At 42.6% G+C, this 19,288-nt stretch overlaps 1 protein-coding gene across 2 annotated transcripts in view; it reads left to right on the top strand.

Annotated features, from left to right (window-relative positions):
* Window positions 1–5,461: 5,461 nt before the first annotated feature.
* usp36 (ubiquitin specific peptidase 36) overlaps window positions 5,462–19,288 on the top strand; it is a 67,032-nt gene continuing 53,205 nt past the window's right edge. Inside the window, exon 1 of one of the 2 annotated variants that reach the window (XM_068004024.1) lies at window positions 5,462–5,816. In XM_068004024.1, the coding sequence (XP_067860125.1) occupies window positions 5,733–5,816 (84 nt within the window). In that variant the 5' untranslated portion in view covers window positions 5,462–5,732. Of the gene's footprint in view, window positions 5,817–6,213; window positions 6,271–19,288 lie in introns of those variants that run through there. The other variant, XM_068004025.1, reaches the window with a different exon arrangement.

The raw sequence follows: 19,288 nt of genomic DNA, 5'->3' as shown, positions 1-19,288 counted from the left end.
ATTGACTTCCAATGAATACTGTGAACCTGCTAAATTGCTCCCTCACCTCTGTCTTTGAAATTAAATCAATCACTGTCTCTCACCCGTCACAGTCCCCAGTACAGTCTCCTTTTCCACTCCCATCAGTCAGAAGGTTACAAATTTGAGAGTACATTGCAAACACCTAGCTTAGTCATCAATCAGATCTAGCTTGATCATATCAAGCTTTACTGTGCTTTGTTCTCTTGAGCCAAGAGCGCCTATTACTCAAAGATCATGGCAAGGACAACCTAGGTTGCCCCCCCTAACCAACTTTTCAAACCCCTTTCATAGAATCATACAGCACAGAAGGAAGCCATTCAGCCCATCGTGCCTGTGCTGGCTCTTTGATAGAGCTATCCAATTAGTCCCACTCCCCATAGTCCTGCAAATCTTTCCTTTTCAAGTATTTATCCAATTCCCTTTTGAAAGTTACTTTTGAATCTGCTTCCACCGCCCTTTCAGGCAGTGCATTCCAGATCATAACAACTCGCAGCGTAAAAAAAAATTCTTCTCTGGTTCTTTTGCCAATTATCTTCAATCTGTGTCCTCTGGTTACCGACCCTCCTGTCAGTGGAAACAGTTTCACCTTATTCCATCAAAATCCTTCATAATTTTGAACATCTCTATTAAATTTCCTCTTAACCTTCTCTGCTTTAAGGAGAACAACACCAGCTTCTCCAGTCACTCCACATAACTGAAGTCCCTCATACCTGTTATCATTCTCGTAAATCTCCTCTGCACCCTCTCCAAGGCCTTGACATCCTTCACCCATTCAGCCTCGTCTCAAATACCAAAGGAATTCTTGGATTTCTTCATCTCTTAAGATCTGGACATCTGCACAGCTGGCTCTGCTTCCTCCTCTGACCCAGCCTTCCCCACTCTTGCCCTGACCTCTTGTCTTTCTTCAGTCTCTCCCCCATCATCCCCCTGTGCTCTCCAAACTGACCTTGTCCCTGAGACCTACATCCTGCTCCCTTGATTCCCCCCCCCACACAACTCCTAATTTCTCAACTCCTCTACTTGGCACTAATGCTAGCTGACATCATCAATCTCTTTCCTTCGGTACCATCTCTCTCTCTCTCTCTCTCCCCTTCAAAACCACTGTTATTACACCCCATTATCTCCAACTACTACACTATTTCCAACCTCCCTTTCCCCTCTAAGAGCCGCAAAATTATTGTTGCCTCCCAGCTCCGTACTCTTCTCTCCTGTAATTCCTTGTTTGAATCCAGCCAGTATGGCTTCCGCCTTCATAGCACTGAAACAGTCCTAGCCAAAGTCATGAATGATATCATGGGATGGGTGCTTTATCTCACCTCATCCTCTCCACACCATTCTATATAGCTGACCACACCATCCTCCTCCAATGACTCTCCATTATCGTCCATTTCTGATTCGACTCCTCTCTCTCTCAATGCAGCAGTGCATCTCCAGCATTGGCATCTCTTCCCTCCCATGCACTGTCGCCTCTGGGCTCCCTTAGTGATCAACCTTTGGCCTTCTCATCTTTCTTATCTACATGTTGCCCCTCGGCAATATAATCTATAGGCACGGTGATGATACCCAGTTCTACCTTTCCATCACTTCTTTGCACCCTTTGACTACCTCCACGCTGTCATACTGCTTATCTGGTATCAAATTATGGATAACTAACAACTTTATACAGTTCAACATTGGGAAGATTGAAGCCATTGTCTGTGGCACTTGCCACAAACTCTGCTCCCTTACCACTGACTCCATCCTCCTGCTTGGCCACTTTCTCAGGCTGAACCTGACCACTCACAATTTTGGCATATGGTTGGACCTGGAGCTGAGGTTTAAACCTCAAATCCTATCCATCACAAAGACCGCTTACCTCCGTAACATTGGCGGTCTCCGTTTGCACCTCAGCTCCTCCACTGCTGGGATCCTTATACCTGCCTTTGTCAAGCGCCTTGGGACATTTTACTACATTAAAGGCGCTATATTAATGCAAGTTGTTGTTTTCCCCTCCAGACTTGACCATTTCAACTCTCCTTGCTGATCTCCCATCCCCACTCCATAAACTTCAACTTGTCTAAAATTCTGCCACTTGTACCCTGCTCCACATAAAGGCCTACTCATCCACTATCCCTGTGTTCGTTGGTCTACACTGGTTCCACATTTTCCAATGCATTAAACTTAAAATCCTTGCCCTTGTCTATAAATCCCTCCATGACCTTGCACCACCCTATCTTTAAAATCTCTTGTAACCTTATATCCTCTTTCCAAATCTTCCTTCCTCTGACTGTGGCCTGTTTGCATCTTCCCCCACTGGAAGCAGAGCTTCCAGCTGCCTTGTCCTACTTTCTGGAACTACCAATCTAAACTCCTCTCCTTTTCCCTCCCCTTGAAGAACTTTTTCAATACCCAGCTCTTTCAGTCACTCCTCCTAATCTCTTTCTTCCTCATTTGGTGCCCATTCCTTTACTTCTATTTGTGAAACATCCTGAGAGTTTGCCTTATGTTAAAGGCACTACATAAATGTAGTGTAATACTGTACTTAGCATGCTTATTTCTGGTGTGAGGCAGGTTGATTGTTGGTGTTCGAAAGTGTTGAAATACTTTGCAGAGATGTCAGTCAGTAACCATTTGTTGTTGTGAGTTGTACAAGTCGTTTGGTGGTGTTTTTATGTTATGTTTGCATAGTGTGAAACAAAAACACAAACATAAGAACATAAGAAATCGGAGCAGGGGTAGGCCAAACGGCCTCTCGAGCCTGCTCTGGTATTCAATAAGATCATCGCTGATCTTCAACCACAACTCCACTTTCCAGCCCGATCCCCATATCCCTTGATTTCCCTAGTTTCCAAAAATCTATCGATCTCAGCCTTGAACATATTCAATGACTCAGCATCCACAGCCCTCTGGGGTAGAGAATTCCAAAGATTCACAACCCTCTGGGTGAAGAAATTCCTCCTCATCCCAGTCATAAATGGCCGACCCAAACACATCTTATAGTAATAAATGTTCAATAATTTATTTTGTTACTCTTTTCTTATTATGTCATATCAGTTGTAGGTTTATTTGTCTCTTGATTTAGGGAATGATGTCATCACATTGTTGAGTAATATCTGGATAAGACATGTTTAACCAGTACAAGTATTGACATCTGGTGTGCAATGCACAAGAGATCAACAAGTATATATTAATGTGTCTTGTGTCTAGTGCATCTATCACCTAAGAACATATGGAAAGAGCTGGAAAACAATATGAGCCCATCACATCCAGACATGCTACAACCATGTACTGTATACCATTGACCCACCACCAATGACACAGTCTCCTGGAAGAGGCAAAGAAAACAGAGAAAAACCTCTGCCGATTCAGGAAAAACTCTGGGTAGTTTCTATCTGACTCCCTAAATAATTCAAGCAAGGCTCCAAGAGACAGTGGTGGCTTATAACTCCTCATAAACCCAGCTCAGTAGCAACTGGTGTTCTACAACTGGAAATGCACTCTTCTGTCAAGAATTTGTCAAGCCCCTTTCTGATGGACTGTAATCATTCCATGCCCACTCACATTCCAGAAGGCGATGACTCAATGAGAAAAGAAATACTTCCTGGCATCTAACCCATCTCTTTCCCTCATGATTTTGTATGCACGCCCTCAAATGCGAGATGTCACACTGTTAAGAATCCAAAACTATTTTTAAACAGGTGAAAGAAAGCCAATCGTTGACCTGGAACCTGAAATGTATAAGCGGTTTTATAACAACGTCCTCTGTCTGAGCCCAGCAATTTATAAGCTATAATTACCTGGATTTAGAGCAGTGGCCTTAAAGTTACTGGCCATGTTAGCAGCTAAGCATCACTGTGCTCCAGACCCAAGACTTCCCGTGAGAAACCTCAGAGATACATAGCAAAGCATCAAACTATTTTGCATTTCAACACAAACATGGCGTAAATCTTGGCCCAGAATTTGCTGGAGCGGGACATCTCCGGGAGAGCGCTGTGAGTTGGATTTTTTTCCTCACCCTTCAGCTTCAATCAATTTTACGCCGCAAATTGCTGGAAGTGCGAATTGATAATGAGGTCAACCAGGCATCTGTGACCTTGGTGAACGACAGGACCAATAGTCTATCTTCTTAACCAATGGAATATAAGGATAAAGAATCATAGAATGGTTACAGCACAGAAGGAAGCCACTCGGCCCATCAAGCCCGTGCCGGCTATTTCTAAGAGCAATCCAGTTAGTCCCATTTTAACCCTCTTTCCCTGTAGCCCTGCAAATTTTTTCCCTTCAAGTATTTATGCAATTCCTCTTTGACAGCCATGATTGAATCTGCTTCCACCACCTTTTCAGGTAGCGCATTCCAGATCATAACTAGTCACGGCGTGAATAAGTTTTTCCTCATGTCATCTTTGGTTCTTTTGCCAATCACCTTAAATCTGTGTTCTCTGGTTCTCGACCCTACCGCCAATGGGAACAGTTTCTCTTTATTTACTTTATCTAAACCCGTCATGATTTTGAACACTCCTATCAAACCTCCTCTTAATCTTCTCTGCGCTATGGAGAACAATCCCAGCTTCTCCAGTCTATCCCTGGAACCATTCTAGTAAATCTTTTCTGCGCCCTAGATAATGCCTTCATATCCTTCCTGAAGTGCAGTGCCCAGAATTGGATGCAATACTCCAGTTGTGGCCAAACTAGTGTTTTATAAAGGTTCAACATAACTTCCTTGCTTTTGTACTCTATGGCTCTATTTATAAAGCCCAGGATCCCGTATGCTTTTTTAACTGCTTTATAGAGTGAATGACGGAGAAAGAAATGGTGAATTTGAGTCAAATTAGATTTTTAAATTAAAATTTAAAACACCTCTAGGAACAATTGACTAGCTGCAGGAGTGAGCATCCAAATTCAATTGTTGCCTTTCTGGGCCTCCAAGGTTGAGTAGCATTGCAGGAACATAATTCTCATCGTTAAAAGGGTCTTTACTGTCGTGGAATACCAGCCCTAACTTTCTGCAGTGAGTTCCATTCGTATTTACGGCCCAAATCCAGCAATTTCTTGAAACTCATGTGGAGGTTGATGGCGAGATCCTGCTTTTCTGAGGCTAATGGTGGAGCGGCACAAATCGTCTAACAATGTATCTCTTGCTTGCCACAAATTGCTGTGTTTTTTTACACACTAATAACGCCGTGCACCATTAACTTGCCGTTATTTTGCCAACAAATTCTGGCCAGTTGAAACACTTCATTGTGTCTCTTGCAGGGGAAATGATTAAAATGACGTATGGCTGCTCTCCTTCCCCAAATGGGAAAATGCTGTTCAAACACGTTCTACAAAGGCAGCAAGTACCACTTTTAAAGAACCAGTATCATCATAAGAATTCTTTCACACACTTATTTGGTATGGGTGGGGATGGGAGAGAGAAAAAGCTTTGCAATATTCCTTCATGTTGATGTACATTCAAGTGACGTGTTTTGATACACCTTAAGCTACCTCTATGAACTTTGTGTTTCTAAAGAAGTTTGCTGAACACTTTTTCATCGAGATAGCACCACTTGAACTCCTGACTTTATAAACCCCATCCAACTTTCAAATTATTTCATGTAAAATTGAATGGCGCAATGGCAAGTAAGCATGTCTCTCGCCACCAGGACTATCGATGCTTTCTCTAAGGTACACGCGTGCCCATTCACTAGACATGTCAAACATCAATCATTGCTGTTTACTGCTCATTTCCCCGGATGTGCAGCGCTGCTCGGCACCGAGTCCATGTTGTGACACACGGATCTGCATTGCTCACTGGCTCCACGTTTGTTCGCGTTCAGGTAATGCTGACTTGCCTTCCTTTCTTAGGAAAACAAATATTGTCCTCTCGGTGTTTGAAGGGTAGGATGTGTGTGTTTTTTTTTTGGAGGGGAGGTGATAGTTGTCAAGGGTGGGTGGGTCGGGGGGGGTGCCGGTGCCGGTGCTGCTACTGATCGGATGGTAGCGGAATGTTGCATAATGTCACTGGGAATGGATACATGAAGCGAGCTCGAGGCTGTCCGGGGGCCTGCTTGCTCCTGGGCTCCACCCGTTGGCCGCAAGTCCCGCCCTGCGCCGGCGCCGATTGGTGCAGCTTGCCGCCAAACATTCGAATGTGGGCGGAGGCTAACGCGGACCCGGGGTCCGATTGGTCAAACGCGCTGTCGATCAAAAAGACGCAAAAAAAAGGGGGAGGAGGGAAGCGCTGCGAAGAAGCTGCTACAAAGTATTCGTCGCCCCAGCGGAGGAAGTCAGGTCAGAATTGGTGCATTGTGATATTTTTGTACCGCATCGCAAGGCGTGATGGCAAACTATATATATATTATATATATATTTTAAAATGTGGTTGCAATTGTCGCAGGGCAGTTTGTGAAGAGCTTGACCGTGACTTTCACACTTGACTGGTTAATGTTCTGTTTCGGGGTGGTTTAAACACGTGCTCGGTTGCTGCATGCTGGAGTCAAACCTGCGCTTTTATATCGCCTATGTATTAAGTCGTCACCGCGCGTTGTTAATCTTTCCCCTTCTGGATCCAGCCAAACATTCAGCTCTCCACAACACCCCTGCAGGATTTGTACTCGTCAGCACTTGATTTTAATAGCAAGAGTCAGTCGTCTGAAGGCAATAAAACAATATTTAGAGAGACTTTTTTTTTTAAATGGCTGAGGCGTTCTTTGAAGAGAGCGAGAAACTGCCGGGTCATATGGTGGGAGAGGATAACATTTCTGAAACAATTAAGTTCGTTTTTAAAAAAAAAATAGGTAACGCACACGAGTAGGAATGAACCTCAGTGGCTTATAAGCTGTGTGATACATTTGGGAACATTGGCTAGTGGAAATTGATCGTACAGCCTTTTACTCTATGTGCAATTTTGCCTTTTAACAGTCAAGATGGGGTTAAAAATACGGCACTAGTTGGTTTTTAAGGGTATGGGGCAAGAAATCCCCACCAGCCACCTTCAGCTAAGCAAAATAATTTTTTTTAAAAAGTGGTCAGCTTGGTTCAGTTGATAGTACACTTGTGTATGAGTCAGAAGTTTGTGGGTTTAAGTACCACACTAGGCCTTGAGTCAATAATGTCGTTGGCACTACAGTGCAGTACTGAGGGAGTTAGTGTTGGAGGTACTGTCCTTCAGATGAGGCCTCACTAGCCTGTTCAGGTGGGCATGAAAGATCCCATTGCACTATTTGAAGAATAGGCCAGTTCTCTGTGTCCTGACCAGTATTCCATCCTCAATCAACGCCACTAAAAATGGATTGACTGAGCATTCATCTCATTTGGGATCTTCCTATGTTGAGAAATGCAGCCATATTTGTCTACACAACAACTTGTGACTACACTTCAAAGTAACTAATTGTAATGTGAAGTGCTTTGAGATGCCCTACGGTGATGAGTGCAAGTCTCTCCTTTAGTTTTACCACCATTAAGTAAGGAAGATGAGTAAGGGCATCTACCGTTGTTATTTAAATCATGTGAGTCTTGGAATAGGTGTAATGTAATGCTTTTTCCTCTGCTAAAGGATGTGCGTAAGGACTGGGTGCAAATAAGTTGTGTACTTGGTACAAAAGATTTGACCACAAACCATGAAGCACCAATAAACTATTTGTTCCTGCCAGGTTGGTGTAAAAAAAACTTTTCAAACATTAGGCAGTGCTGAATAAAATGGCATAGCGAGGAGAGCGTCCACTTGGAAGTTGATATAGTTAAGCCCTCCTGTCTCCCCATGCGTCCCCATGTGTATCGGTGGGTAAATGCACCACTTGGCATGGCACTGAGCCAGGAAGGTCCCAGGTTTCATCCCTATTCTGTACTGAATCAGCTAATAGCCAGAGTGGTAGTAAGGCTCCACACTTGGCCTCCATGCTGCTGTGGAGGAAGGTGGGGGGGGAATAGCTGTAACTTCTGCTTCAGTTATTTGTCTTGCAATCTTTGCTGAAAGTGTGTGTATTTGTGTGGGTGGGATCAAGCTGAACGGTGCCAGTCTCCTGTGATAGTGTTAAAGCTAACATAAAAAGGTGAGGAACTGAAGAGCTGCTGCCTTTGAATTTGTACCTGGCATGAACCATTGCCTTCAGGGGAGGAATGATAAGGGGACAAAAGAAAATCCATTGTGTTCATGAATGCATTTTTGGGAGGGGCAGGAGGGAACCTGTGGTGGCTGTATGCTTTTTTGTGTTTGTGTGTGTTTATTGATCAGAAAGAATTGTTTAGAGAGCTTTTAACCCTGGAAGTGGTAGCTGACTTCCACCTAAATGAATGGGCATTGGGAGTTGAATAGGATGAAGTGGAAGGGACTTAATGTGTGTTAGCATGGGGCATGTGTTTAGTTTGCGTTATATCCCATACAGATACACCCAGTTATCATGTTTTCCTCTACAATATCTCATTATTTATGCTGCTGGACAGAGTTGTAGACGATTTCTTGGTGCAATTGGATTTTTCAATCACTATTTGAAGAATAGCGGGGAGTTCTGTGTCCTGGCCAAAGTAATGTGAGGCTGAAAAGTATGATATGACTACATATATAATTGAACTCTACTTCAAACATGGAATACAATAAATCATCGAATTCAAATTTTTATATACCCTTGCCATTCCATTGCTTTTCAATCCTTACTGTAACAGGAATGTACTATCTTAAAATATGTGGGATCAATTATTTAAAGCTGTCTCGAGAAGCTGTTCAATCTAATCCAAAGATATGCTTTGATATGGTTTGGATGACTTTCTATACAGTTTTATTTTTAGTATCTCTGCTTTGCATTTTACCTAGCTGAGAAGGCAGGCAGACACCCTGTTCAGACGCCTCTGCCAGTGCCTCTTTGTAACTGGTTGCTGGAGAATGCACAAGACTGAACCAGGATGAATCATCTTCTGTGGACAAGTGCCTGGTCTCCACTCAATACCTTACTCAGTGTGACAGTTGAGTTTAGAGGGCAATGGTACACATAAGCCCATTTCCTGGCCACTTGCAGTTCATTGCAATATTGACACACAGCACCTTGCATAATGTACCTTCTTTATTCAAGACGGAGTTTCAAATTAATGCTGCTTATATCAAGAGGTTATGGTATGGAGTGATGTACCAGTGCAGTGTTTTTATAAAAAAAAAAGTATCTTATATTTGTTTATCCTGACTGATCACCATCTCTCTGATTTTACACAGCCTAAACTGATTGGAGTATGTTTGTACTGAGGCCTTCAATTCAGTGGTTTGTTTTTTTTAAAAGCAAAAGGAATTTTCATAATTTCCAAGCTATTATGAAAGATTTTGAATGAATTGTTGTTGAGTCATGTTTTGGTATTCATGGCATTTGGTAAAAAATGACGTGCTCTGTATGGTTCAGGGTGAGAGATAATACATTTCTTTGGGGAAAGAAAGTGTTTGTAATGTATCAATTTCAAATTCCTCATCTACAGATCCTGACATTGCATTGCATCACCTCTCCCTATATCTGTTACCACCTTCACCCTTGTGTTCTATCCCAAACCCTTTGTTCATTTAACTTTGGTCTCCTTCAGCTGTCTTGAGTTTCCTTTCTCCCTGGCTTTAAACAAGTTCTGGTCAACCATGCCTTGGTCACCTCTCTTAACGTCTCTACTGATGCTGTTTTTCTCTGTAAAATGTCTTGGGATGTTGTTCTACATTAAAGGCATTATATAAATGCATGTTGCTTTGGATTGGCTGTTTTATCACAAACTTTGAAAAGCAGGTTAGACTTTTTAGTTATCAAACGATTAAGAAGCAATGAAAATAGTTGACAGCTTGTGAAAGGCTGAGGAAGAGAGAGGGATGTGCAGCATAAGTTGTCAAGGATTACTTACCTTGTCCTTGATCAGGTGAATGTGACTTCTTATTTGCATCATCCTTCATCTTGGCTCCTTGAGTCTCCTCCCCTGCCCCAGTGGATTCTGCTGTAAATCATAATTGTGTCCTGTGTGTACTTTTTCTGCCTCTTAACATTCCCTCAAGGCAGTTACACTACTTTTTGTATCCTTATGTGTTTGGACCTGTAAGCAATAGGCATTTTGAACCCTGTGAGGAAACCCTAAGGTGACAACTCCAGACCTCACCTGTAACCTAATGTTTCCATTAAGAATACATTTAGAAACCAGCTGAGCCTCTGTTTCTAACGTTGTATGAATCTCTTGATTGTGCTCCTGTTTTCTTGTTCTCTCAGGTGTGTGCTCTTCTACGTGTGTGAAAAAATAACAGCAACCTTGTCTTTGCTACTTGGATATGAGCAAGCGGTTACTTTAACTCTCAAGAGGTAGTTTGAATAGGTCAAGCTAGGCTGTGATGTCCTTTAATTGAATAGTCTGGCACCATTCACTCTCCAGGCTCTCACATATTGGGAGCTTGGACAAGGTACAGTCCCCATCACTTATAACAGGTGCATTGGTGTCAGTGCAATTTGCCTGCTATACGCTGTGGCCAGTGTAACAAATAAATTATGGTGTAAACTAGTGGAGACGTGGAAGAACTCTGGATAATTCTGGAAGAGCAAGCAAATCGTCACGATATTTTGTTTAGCTCTGGAACCGTTTTAAGAGGTGTGTGACGGGGACAGAAGGTGTCCGTAGGAGGGTGAGTTAAAGAGACCCTGAATCTGGAGCAAGCAGTAACACTAGTTATCATATTCCCAATAAACTCCCATTTGAATTGAGATCATCTTTCAAGAACTCTTGCATGTTGGCCACCGATACTTTATTGGACAGGGAAACTGCATCTCAATACACAATGAATGTCACTTGTTCAGACTCATCTTGATTGTTACGTTAATTTTAAAATGGGAGCTGGAATATGTCCAGCTCAGCGAGACGGCAAGAAGGGTTCCCAGCAGTGGCAGAAGTTCGAGAGGCTATGGGGTGTTAGGAATTAATGACAGGCACTTTAAAGTGGTGCATACAGCTGCTTGAGCAGCCCCGGAGTAGCCTGCACGCTTAATACGGTTTAAGCAGTGCTGTTGTAATTGATGCCTATGGTAATGGCAAACGGCTAGCGCCATTTGTCCGATATAAGCAGGGATGGTCTAAGTGATGGGGGCTGTACTGGAGGCGATCAGCGTCTGTGGAGCTATAGTCCATCAAGGACTGACTGCAGAAGAGAAAGGGAGAGGAGAAGAGAACATGGGTAGCGGGGGAAACATCTTGGCATGGAAATTGATAATCCTAATCACCTGCAGTGGTGTGAGCTTCCTTTATGGAGTTTGGCATAATTAAATTCCCCCTGTGAGTCTGTGGTCCCATGTTCTTATGAATGTGAGTTGTGAGGAGGATGCAAAGAGGCTTCAAGGGGATATAGACAGGCTAAGTGGGCAAGAACATGGCAGATGGAATATAATGTGGAAAAATGTGAAGTTATTCACTTTGGTAGGAAAAACAGAAATGCAGAGTATTTTTCAAATGGTGAGAGATTGGGAAATATTGATGTTCAAAGGGACCAGGGTGTCCTTGTACATGAGTCACTGAAAGCTAACATGCAGGTGCAACAAGCAATTAGGAAGGCAAATGGTATGTTGGCCTTTATGACAAGAGGATTTGAGTACAGCAGTAAAGATGTTTTACTGCAATTATATAGGGCCTTGGTGAGACCACACTTGGAGTATTGTGTACAATTTCGGTCTCCTTACCTAATAAAGGATATACTTGCCATAGAGGGAGTGCAACGAAGGTTCACCAAACTGATTCCTGGGATGGCCGGATAGTCGTATGAGGAGAGATTGAGTAGAATGGGCCCATATTCACTGGAGTTTAGAAGAATGAGAGGTGATCTCATTGAAACATACAAAATTCTTACAGGGCTCGACAGGGTAGATGCAGGGAGAATGTTTCCCTTGGCTGGGGAGTCAAAAAAACAGGGATCACAGTCTCAGGATAAGGGGTAGGCCATTTAGGACTGAGATGAGGAGAAATTTCTTCACTCAGGGTGGTGAATCTTTGGAATTCTCGACCACAGAGGCCTGTGGAGGCTCAGTCATTGAGCACATTCAAAACCGAGATCGATAGATTTCTAGATATTAAAAGCATCAAGGGATAGGGGGATAGTGCAGGAAAATGGCGCTGAGGTAGATGATCAGCCATGATCTTGTTGAATGGTGGAGCAGGCTCGAGGGGCTGGATGGCCTACTCCTGCTCCTACTTACGTTCTTAATGTTTGAGTGATCTCTGCAGTCATGAAAATGTTAATGCAAGCACAATGAAGAACAGAGAGTTCACCTTTCTCCAACTGCGCATAGAAGAACTGGAGAATGCTGCAGAATATCTGCTAATCTGAGGTCCCACAATCACTTGGAAATAAATTTGGTCCTTGTGTCCCTTTTCCCAGATAGGAAAACTGGAGCAACTGCTTTGCTAATATTCAGTGCATTGCTTACACAGTGGCGGCCACAAGTGAGAAAAACAGAAAATGCTGGAAATATACAGCAGGTCAGTGACCACCTTTATCTCTGATGCCCTCGTTCCCAGCAAAACCATCATTTTCTCTCATTTCTGTTCTCCCTGGTACAGTCAAGGCTATCCATGCAGCTGCATCTTCCCCTTCTCCTTCCCCACTCTAGCCATGAATGCCCATCTCTCTCCAGCATCCCCCCATTCACTCAACTCCAATTCCTTCCCTCCCAGCACGATAAACTCATCTGATCTAGGAGATACAATTCCTGCTCCTTTGATCCCCTTGCCATTTGATGTCTCACCCACAACTCCCCTTACTGGCACCTATCCTAGCTGACATTATCATGCTCGCCTCTTCCCCCAGCACCATCCCACACCCCTTCAAAACCCATTCTCGACCCCTCTATCCTTCTCCTCACTACCCCATTTCCATGGCCATTTCTCTATAACTCACTATTCAAATCCCTCCAGTCCAGCCTTCGCTCATCTCTCAATGCTGAATTGGCCGTAACCAAAGTCACCATGAACGCACTCTGTGAATGTGACCATGGCACTCTTTCCCTCCTCTTGGTCCTCAACTTCTCTGCAGTGGGACTGCTCTTGCATGGTTCCATTTCTACCTATTCAAACACAACCAGGACATCTCCAGCTATGACTTCTCTTCTCACTCAGAACAGTTAACTTCGGTTTATACTCTTCCACTTCCTCTTCCACCTTTACATGTACTCCTTCAACAGTATCATCTGTAGACGCATGGTTAGCATCCACATACACGTGGATGACACTCAACTTTACCTCTCCATCACCTCTCTTGATCTCATCTCTGCTGTCAGACAGCTGGCCCAGCATCCCATCTTGGATGAGTCTTAACTTTCTCCAGTTCAACACTGGGAAGACCAAAGCCATCAACTGTGCCAATTTGCCAATTATTCCATTCTTCTCCCCAGCCACACTTGCGCTGAACCAGACTGTTTGCAATCTTGATGGTCTGTTCAGTCCTGAGCTGAGCTTTGAATCTCAAATCCTGTTCATCACAAAGACCACTTACTTCCACTCCCGTAACATTGACAGCCTTCACCTCTTTTCTCAGTCCATGAAACCCTTGTATGCACCTTTGTCATCTCCAGACTCGATTACTCTAACTTTCTCCTTGCGGGCCTGCATTCTTCTACTCTCTATAAACTCTAACTTGTCCAAAACTTCGCTGAAAATGTATTGTCCAATACTAAGTCCTGCTTGCCCATTACCCCAATCCTCACTGACCTTCATTGGCTCTCTGGTCGCTACCGCCTTTGTTTAAAATCTTTGTCTTTAAATACCCCCATGGCTTCATTCCACCCTATCTCTGCACACTCCCTGAACTCTCCATTCCTTTGATTCTGGCCTCATGTATCTCCCCAGCCCTTCGCCAGAACCTCTAGACACTTCGATTCTACTCTCTACCCTCCGCCTCTTTCTCTTTTGAAAACCTTCTCAAAACCCATCTCTTTGACCAAGCTTTTGGTCACCCCTCCTAATCTCTGCTTTCCTGGCTCAGTGTCCGTTTCGATACACCAAACTATGAAGTATTTTCAGACATTTTTTACATTGTTGATGGTGATGAAGAACAAGTTAATCTTTTGGACGGGACTCTTCATTAGATTTCGGAGACCACAAGACATTTTGATTTTAAAAGTAAGAGTAATTAAACAAGTCATTTTAACCTGAAAGAAGAGGCAGAAAAAAGGAGTACAAGTTAAAACAAAGCAGATAAGTTTACAAGTAAAAAAAAAATTGTGACCACTTTTCTCTCCCAGCTCCTTCCCTGCAACTCCCCCCACCCAAAGTAACTTACATTCCATTACATTTGATAAATCCTGGAACTCTTCTACTTTTAATTCATATGGGAGAAAAGAATCAGTAGCTTGAAAATTGGAAAGAGGAAAAATAACGTTGGAAGTGACCAAGACTTGAACTATGTCTGATGTACAATGACTATTTGGAAATAATGGCTAAGGAGGGAGTCGCCCCAGAAGACCACTAATTGAAGAATGTGGGCCACAATGTCTATTTAAATCATTGGTCTAAACATTACTGTACATAGAAGTTGCTGGTCTAACAATTATCAGCATTTAGTAACATTCTGATACAATGTGCTTATAGCTATCTGAACAAGTAGTTTGAGTTAAGTGCGTGTAGTGCTGCAAGCTGCAGAGAACTGGACTGCGTGAATTCACCAGCCTAAATTTTGTCTGCAAAAAAGCCCCACTAAAGTACAGGACCCATCAGGTAAGGATGTTTGCCGCTTAATCATCAACGGCCAAAAATCATGACATTTGGTGAAATAAAAACAGAAAATGCTGGAAACACTCAGGTCAGGCAGCATTTGTGGCGAGAGAAACAGTTAAGGTTGATGACCTTTCATCAGAACTGGAAGATGTTAGAGATGAACGGCTTTTAAGCAAGTGCAGAGCCACGGAAAAGGGGGCAGGGGAAGAAAGAAAAGGGAAAGGTCTGTGATGGGGTGGAGGGTAGGAGCGATTAAATGTTAAAAGGGGAAGATGGTGCAAGGCAAAAGGAGGTGATAATGGGACAAGTAAACAAACAATAGATGGGTTCAGAGGAGCTGTAAATGGTTACAGCAGAATAGCAAAGGAGGAGGAAAGCATGGGAAATCTGGCAAAGTGGCGCGGGTTGTCTTGGCCTGGGAATGTGGCGGAAGAAAGGCAGGTAGACCCTGGAGGTGCAGATCACCCCACTGGCCGTGTACCGATGGGGGATCCCCAAAACACTTGCCAGACTAGACAGGATTGCATTGAACATAAACCTGATCATTCATAGTGGAATTTTCCTGATCAGATATACAACAGCTATTGTGCAAATATATTTTATCATCATATCTCGCTGTGTAAGAGAAGAAGCTTTTCCTTTATTAAGCAATCATATTGAGATGTTTCATGTAGGAAAGAGGAGGTTTAAATTTTCTAAACTATTTTCATCCGTGCATTTCGATGTAATGTGGGTTAAGTTTTGTTTTGAGAAAGTTGCACACGTTTGTACGGAAGAAAGACAATTTAAAAACTGAGTAGAAACATTCTGCTTTAGGAAAGTACTCTCCAGCATTCGAATCCTCCAGTCTCCTTTACATACGTAGAATTTACAGCACAGAAACAGGCCATTCAGCCCAGCTGTTTTATTATGGCATTTTTTGCCCATCCCTAATTGCCCTTGAGAAGGTGGTGGTGAGTCGCCTTCTTGAACCGCTGCAGTCCATGTAGTGAAGGTTCTCCCACAGTGCTGTTAGGAAGGGAGTTCCAGGATTTTGACCCAGTGACAATGAAGGAACAGCGATATATTTCCAAGTCAGAATGGTGTGTGACTTGGAGGGGAACGAGCAGGTGGTGTTGTTCCCATGTGCCTGCTGCCCTTGTCCTTCTAGGTGGTAGAGGTCGCGGGTTTGGGAGGTGCTGTCAAAGAAGCCTTGGCGAGTTGCTGCAGTGCATCCTGTGGATGGTGCAGACTGCAGCCACAGTGCGCTGGTGGTGAAGGGAGTGAATGTTTAAGGTGGTGGATAGCGTGCCAATCAAGCGGACTGCTTTGGTGTCGAGCTTCTTGAGTGTTGCACTCATCCAGGCAAGTGGAGAGTATTCCGTCACACTCCTGACTTGTGCCTTATAGATGGTGGAAAGGCTCTGGGGAGTCCGGAGGTGAGTCACTCGCTGCAGAATACCCAGCTTCTGACCTACTTTTGCAGCCGCAGTATTTATGTGGCTGGTCCAGTTAAGTTCCTGGTCAATGGTGATCCCCAGGATATTAATGGTGGGGGACTCGGTGATGGTAATGCCGTTGACTGTCATGGGGAGGTGGTTAGACTCTCTCTTGTTGGAGATGGTCATTGCCTGGCACTTGTCTGGCACGAATGTTATTTGTCACTTATCAGCCCAAGCCTGTATGTTGTCCAAGTGTTTATGCTGGTGTTTGTGCTCCACACGAGCCTCCTCCTACCCTACTTCATCTAACCCTATCAGCATACCCTTCTATTCCTTTCTCCCTCATGTATTTATCCAGCTTCCCCTTAAATGCTCTACACTCTACATTTTAGAATGTAGCAGGGTGATTGACATGACCCGTTTTTGAAAATGCATAATTTATATACAGAAGAAAACCCTGTGTGCAATTCTGCTAATTTCTGTCTAGGTTCATGAAAAGATGGCATTTTCACTCACTTTTTTGTATTGTAACCCCTGTCTAAAAATAGAAGGGGAGGATTTGTAAGATCACAGCAACCTGATGTGCAGCAGTAGCTGATCTGTTAAAGCCCTCATGTTTCAAAGATAAGGTTATTCTTAGAAATGGGGAATAAAAATAATTTGTACCGCATGTTTCTTTTAAATACGATATGTTGAGAGTCATGTAATTTTTCAATAATATATAATACTAAGAGTAACAAAAAAAAGTCATGTATTACGTATGTTCTAAGGGTGTTACTCATTGTTTCTTCCATCCTTTAGTGGTTTCTCACTGATATGAAATGAAGGACATTTACTTTTTAAAACTTATAATCTTTTAAAAAGCTTGTTACGTTGCCCATCTCAGAAATTTGAAGTATACTCTCAATTTAAAAAAAAAAATCAGAATGCAGCCACATTTAATGAGCTTCTGAGACAGGAATCTCTGATCCTGGGGTGAACTTGAGGATCTGTTGGAAAGTATACAGAAATTAAAAAGGGAGGATTGGGACTTCAGTAAAATTGCTGTTGAATGAAGGCCTGGCAAAGGAACTCAGTAAAAATGTCAGACAAATATGCATAGTTTGTAAGACTTCAAGCTAATCAATTCAAAATTAATCACAAGGGACTATACAGAGAAGTGGCATTATCTCCCAACTATCAGTGTGTGGTAAAGGGAGTAAAAGAGTAAAAATACAGTATACTTTGGAGTGTGCAACTATCTGTAACTTTCCGGAGTAAGATAACGGAAAATGTAGGGCTGCTCATGATCTAGTTTTGCCAGGTATGTCCCGGCACTGAGAAATGCTAGAAGAACTCAAGATAAATAAATGGTAGCTAAAAAATTATGCAGCTGGCCCTGCTATTAGGGAAAGGAATAATATATTGTAGGGGTGAACAGTGTTCTCCCTGTAAGAGTGGATTGATATACTGCTAGAAATAGCTAAACCAGAAAAGCTGGCATTTTAAGAAGTGGACATTGAAAATATGATGGGATATATATATCAGGAGGAGAGCTAAGTGAAGAGAGCAGATGCCTTGGGAAATGCAGGTGAATATTATTTTGGAAACTGGGTGTTAAAATTATTTGTATGGAATTCAGCAAGTAGGGAGGAGGCAAATCTGGATGGGGGAACTGTTGATACTTTCTGATGGAGCTTGGATGGACCAAATGATCTTTCTTATCTGTATCTTATGTTATGATCTTGTCCTGGCCTTAGTCATAACACTTGCACCTATCTGGTCTGTTCATGTGACTGCCACTCTTAAGGAAACGTCAGCATTCTGTATAAAAAGCAAATTATTTTAAACTATGGAATTTTAACTTAACTTTTCATGTTTCTGTTTTTAATGTGTGTAGTTTTAGTCAATATTAATATTTGGGCTGAGTGAGGAATTAATTAATGATTCCAACTCTGACAATGGAACTCGTACAATTGAAATCAATACTTTTTATGGAAGAAAATACCACTGGGTCAGAGAGCACATTCTTTTCTTTTTTACGTAGCCGCTAATTGAAAAGAGCTATTTCAATCAGTGCAGATTCAAAGGCATCCATAGTGGACATACTAGTTTTGATCCTCTGAATGGAAAAGACACACTTGCATATATGTTGCTTGGTGGCTGCTGGTCATCTCTCAAAATATCTGCATCGGAGGCTCAGTATGAGGTGGGTATCTTTGAGAGGCCTTTCAGATCAGTGACAAGTGAAATACCTTATGAAGTGAGAAATCTGCAAATCAACAAAACGAATGTCCCGCATCTTCTCCATGTTACCCACAATTTGTATAATCCAAAAAAAAACCACGTTAAAGTTAGATTTTTAAATGGGATAATTGAGCGAGATTCCCTCTTCGGGAAACCGAAGACCTTTCTAATCGTACATTCACAGTCTGCAATTTTAGTGTTGGTGCAGAGCCAGCTAGTTTGCTTTTTATATAGGATGCTGACTGAGAAACTCCTTTGTTAAGAGTGGAAGTCATGTGTGTAGTGATTCTGAAAGGAAGCAGTGATACTGCCTCCTCCAGGTAGTCTCACTCCACTTCCAATATCAAGTTGAGCCCGACATGTCATTCAGACTGTATATGCATTATATAATCACGGGATCAGTGCAGAGCAAAACCATATAGTGTAAATGCAGCCTTAAAAGGGCTGCATGCAGCTTTTTCCATTTGTAAGCACTGGGATGTCATGGTAGTAACTTACTGCAAAACTTTCCACATTTTTTTTCTCACACTTAACCTGTGACTTCTTAACAAAAGTTGTGATGTTTCAAAAAAAGTCATTTTTTCCAAAAAGGCTTTATTTTTGCCACATCAGAGAAGTAACATTTTCAGTGCCTAAAATCATTGTCACCTGGGAGCAGGAGTAACTGAGATTTATAACTGAGTTATTTTCAGCTTTTAAAATAAAAAGAAAAGAAAGAACTTTCATTTATATAGCACATTTCACGACCTCAGGGCGTCTCAAAGCACTTCACAGCCAATGAAGTACTTTGAAGTGTAGTCACTGTTGTAATGTCGGAAACGTGGCAGCCAATTTGCGCACAGCAAGGTTCCACAAAGACTATTGTGATAATGACCAGATAATCTTTTTTTGTAGTGACCTTGGTTGAGGAATAAATGTTGGCCAGGACACTGGGGAAAACTCCCTGCTCTTTTTCGAAATAGTTC

The sequence above is a fragment of the Heptranchias perlo genome, chromosome 23 (genome assembly GCF_035084215.1).
Source record: "Heptranchias perlo isolate sHepPer1 chromosome 23, sHepPer1.hap1, whole genome shotgun sequence".
NCBI classification, from domain to species: domain Eukaryota; kingdom Metazoa; phylum Chordata; class Chondrichthyes; order Hexanchiformes; family Hexanchidae; genus Heptranchias; species Heptranchias perlo.
This window is presented reverse-complemented; position numbering and strand designations above follow the sequence as displayed.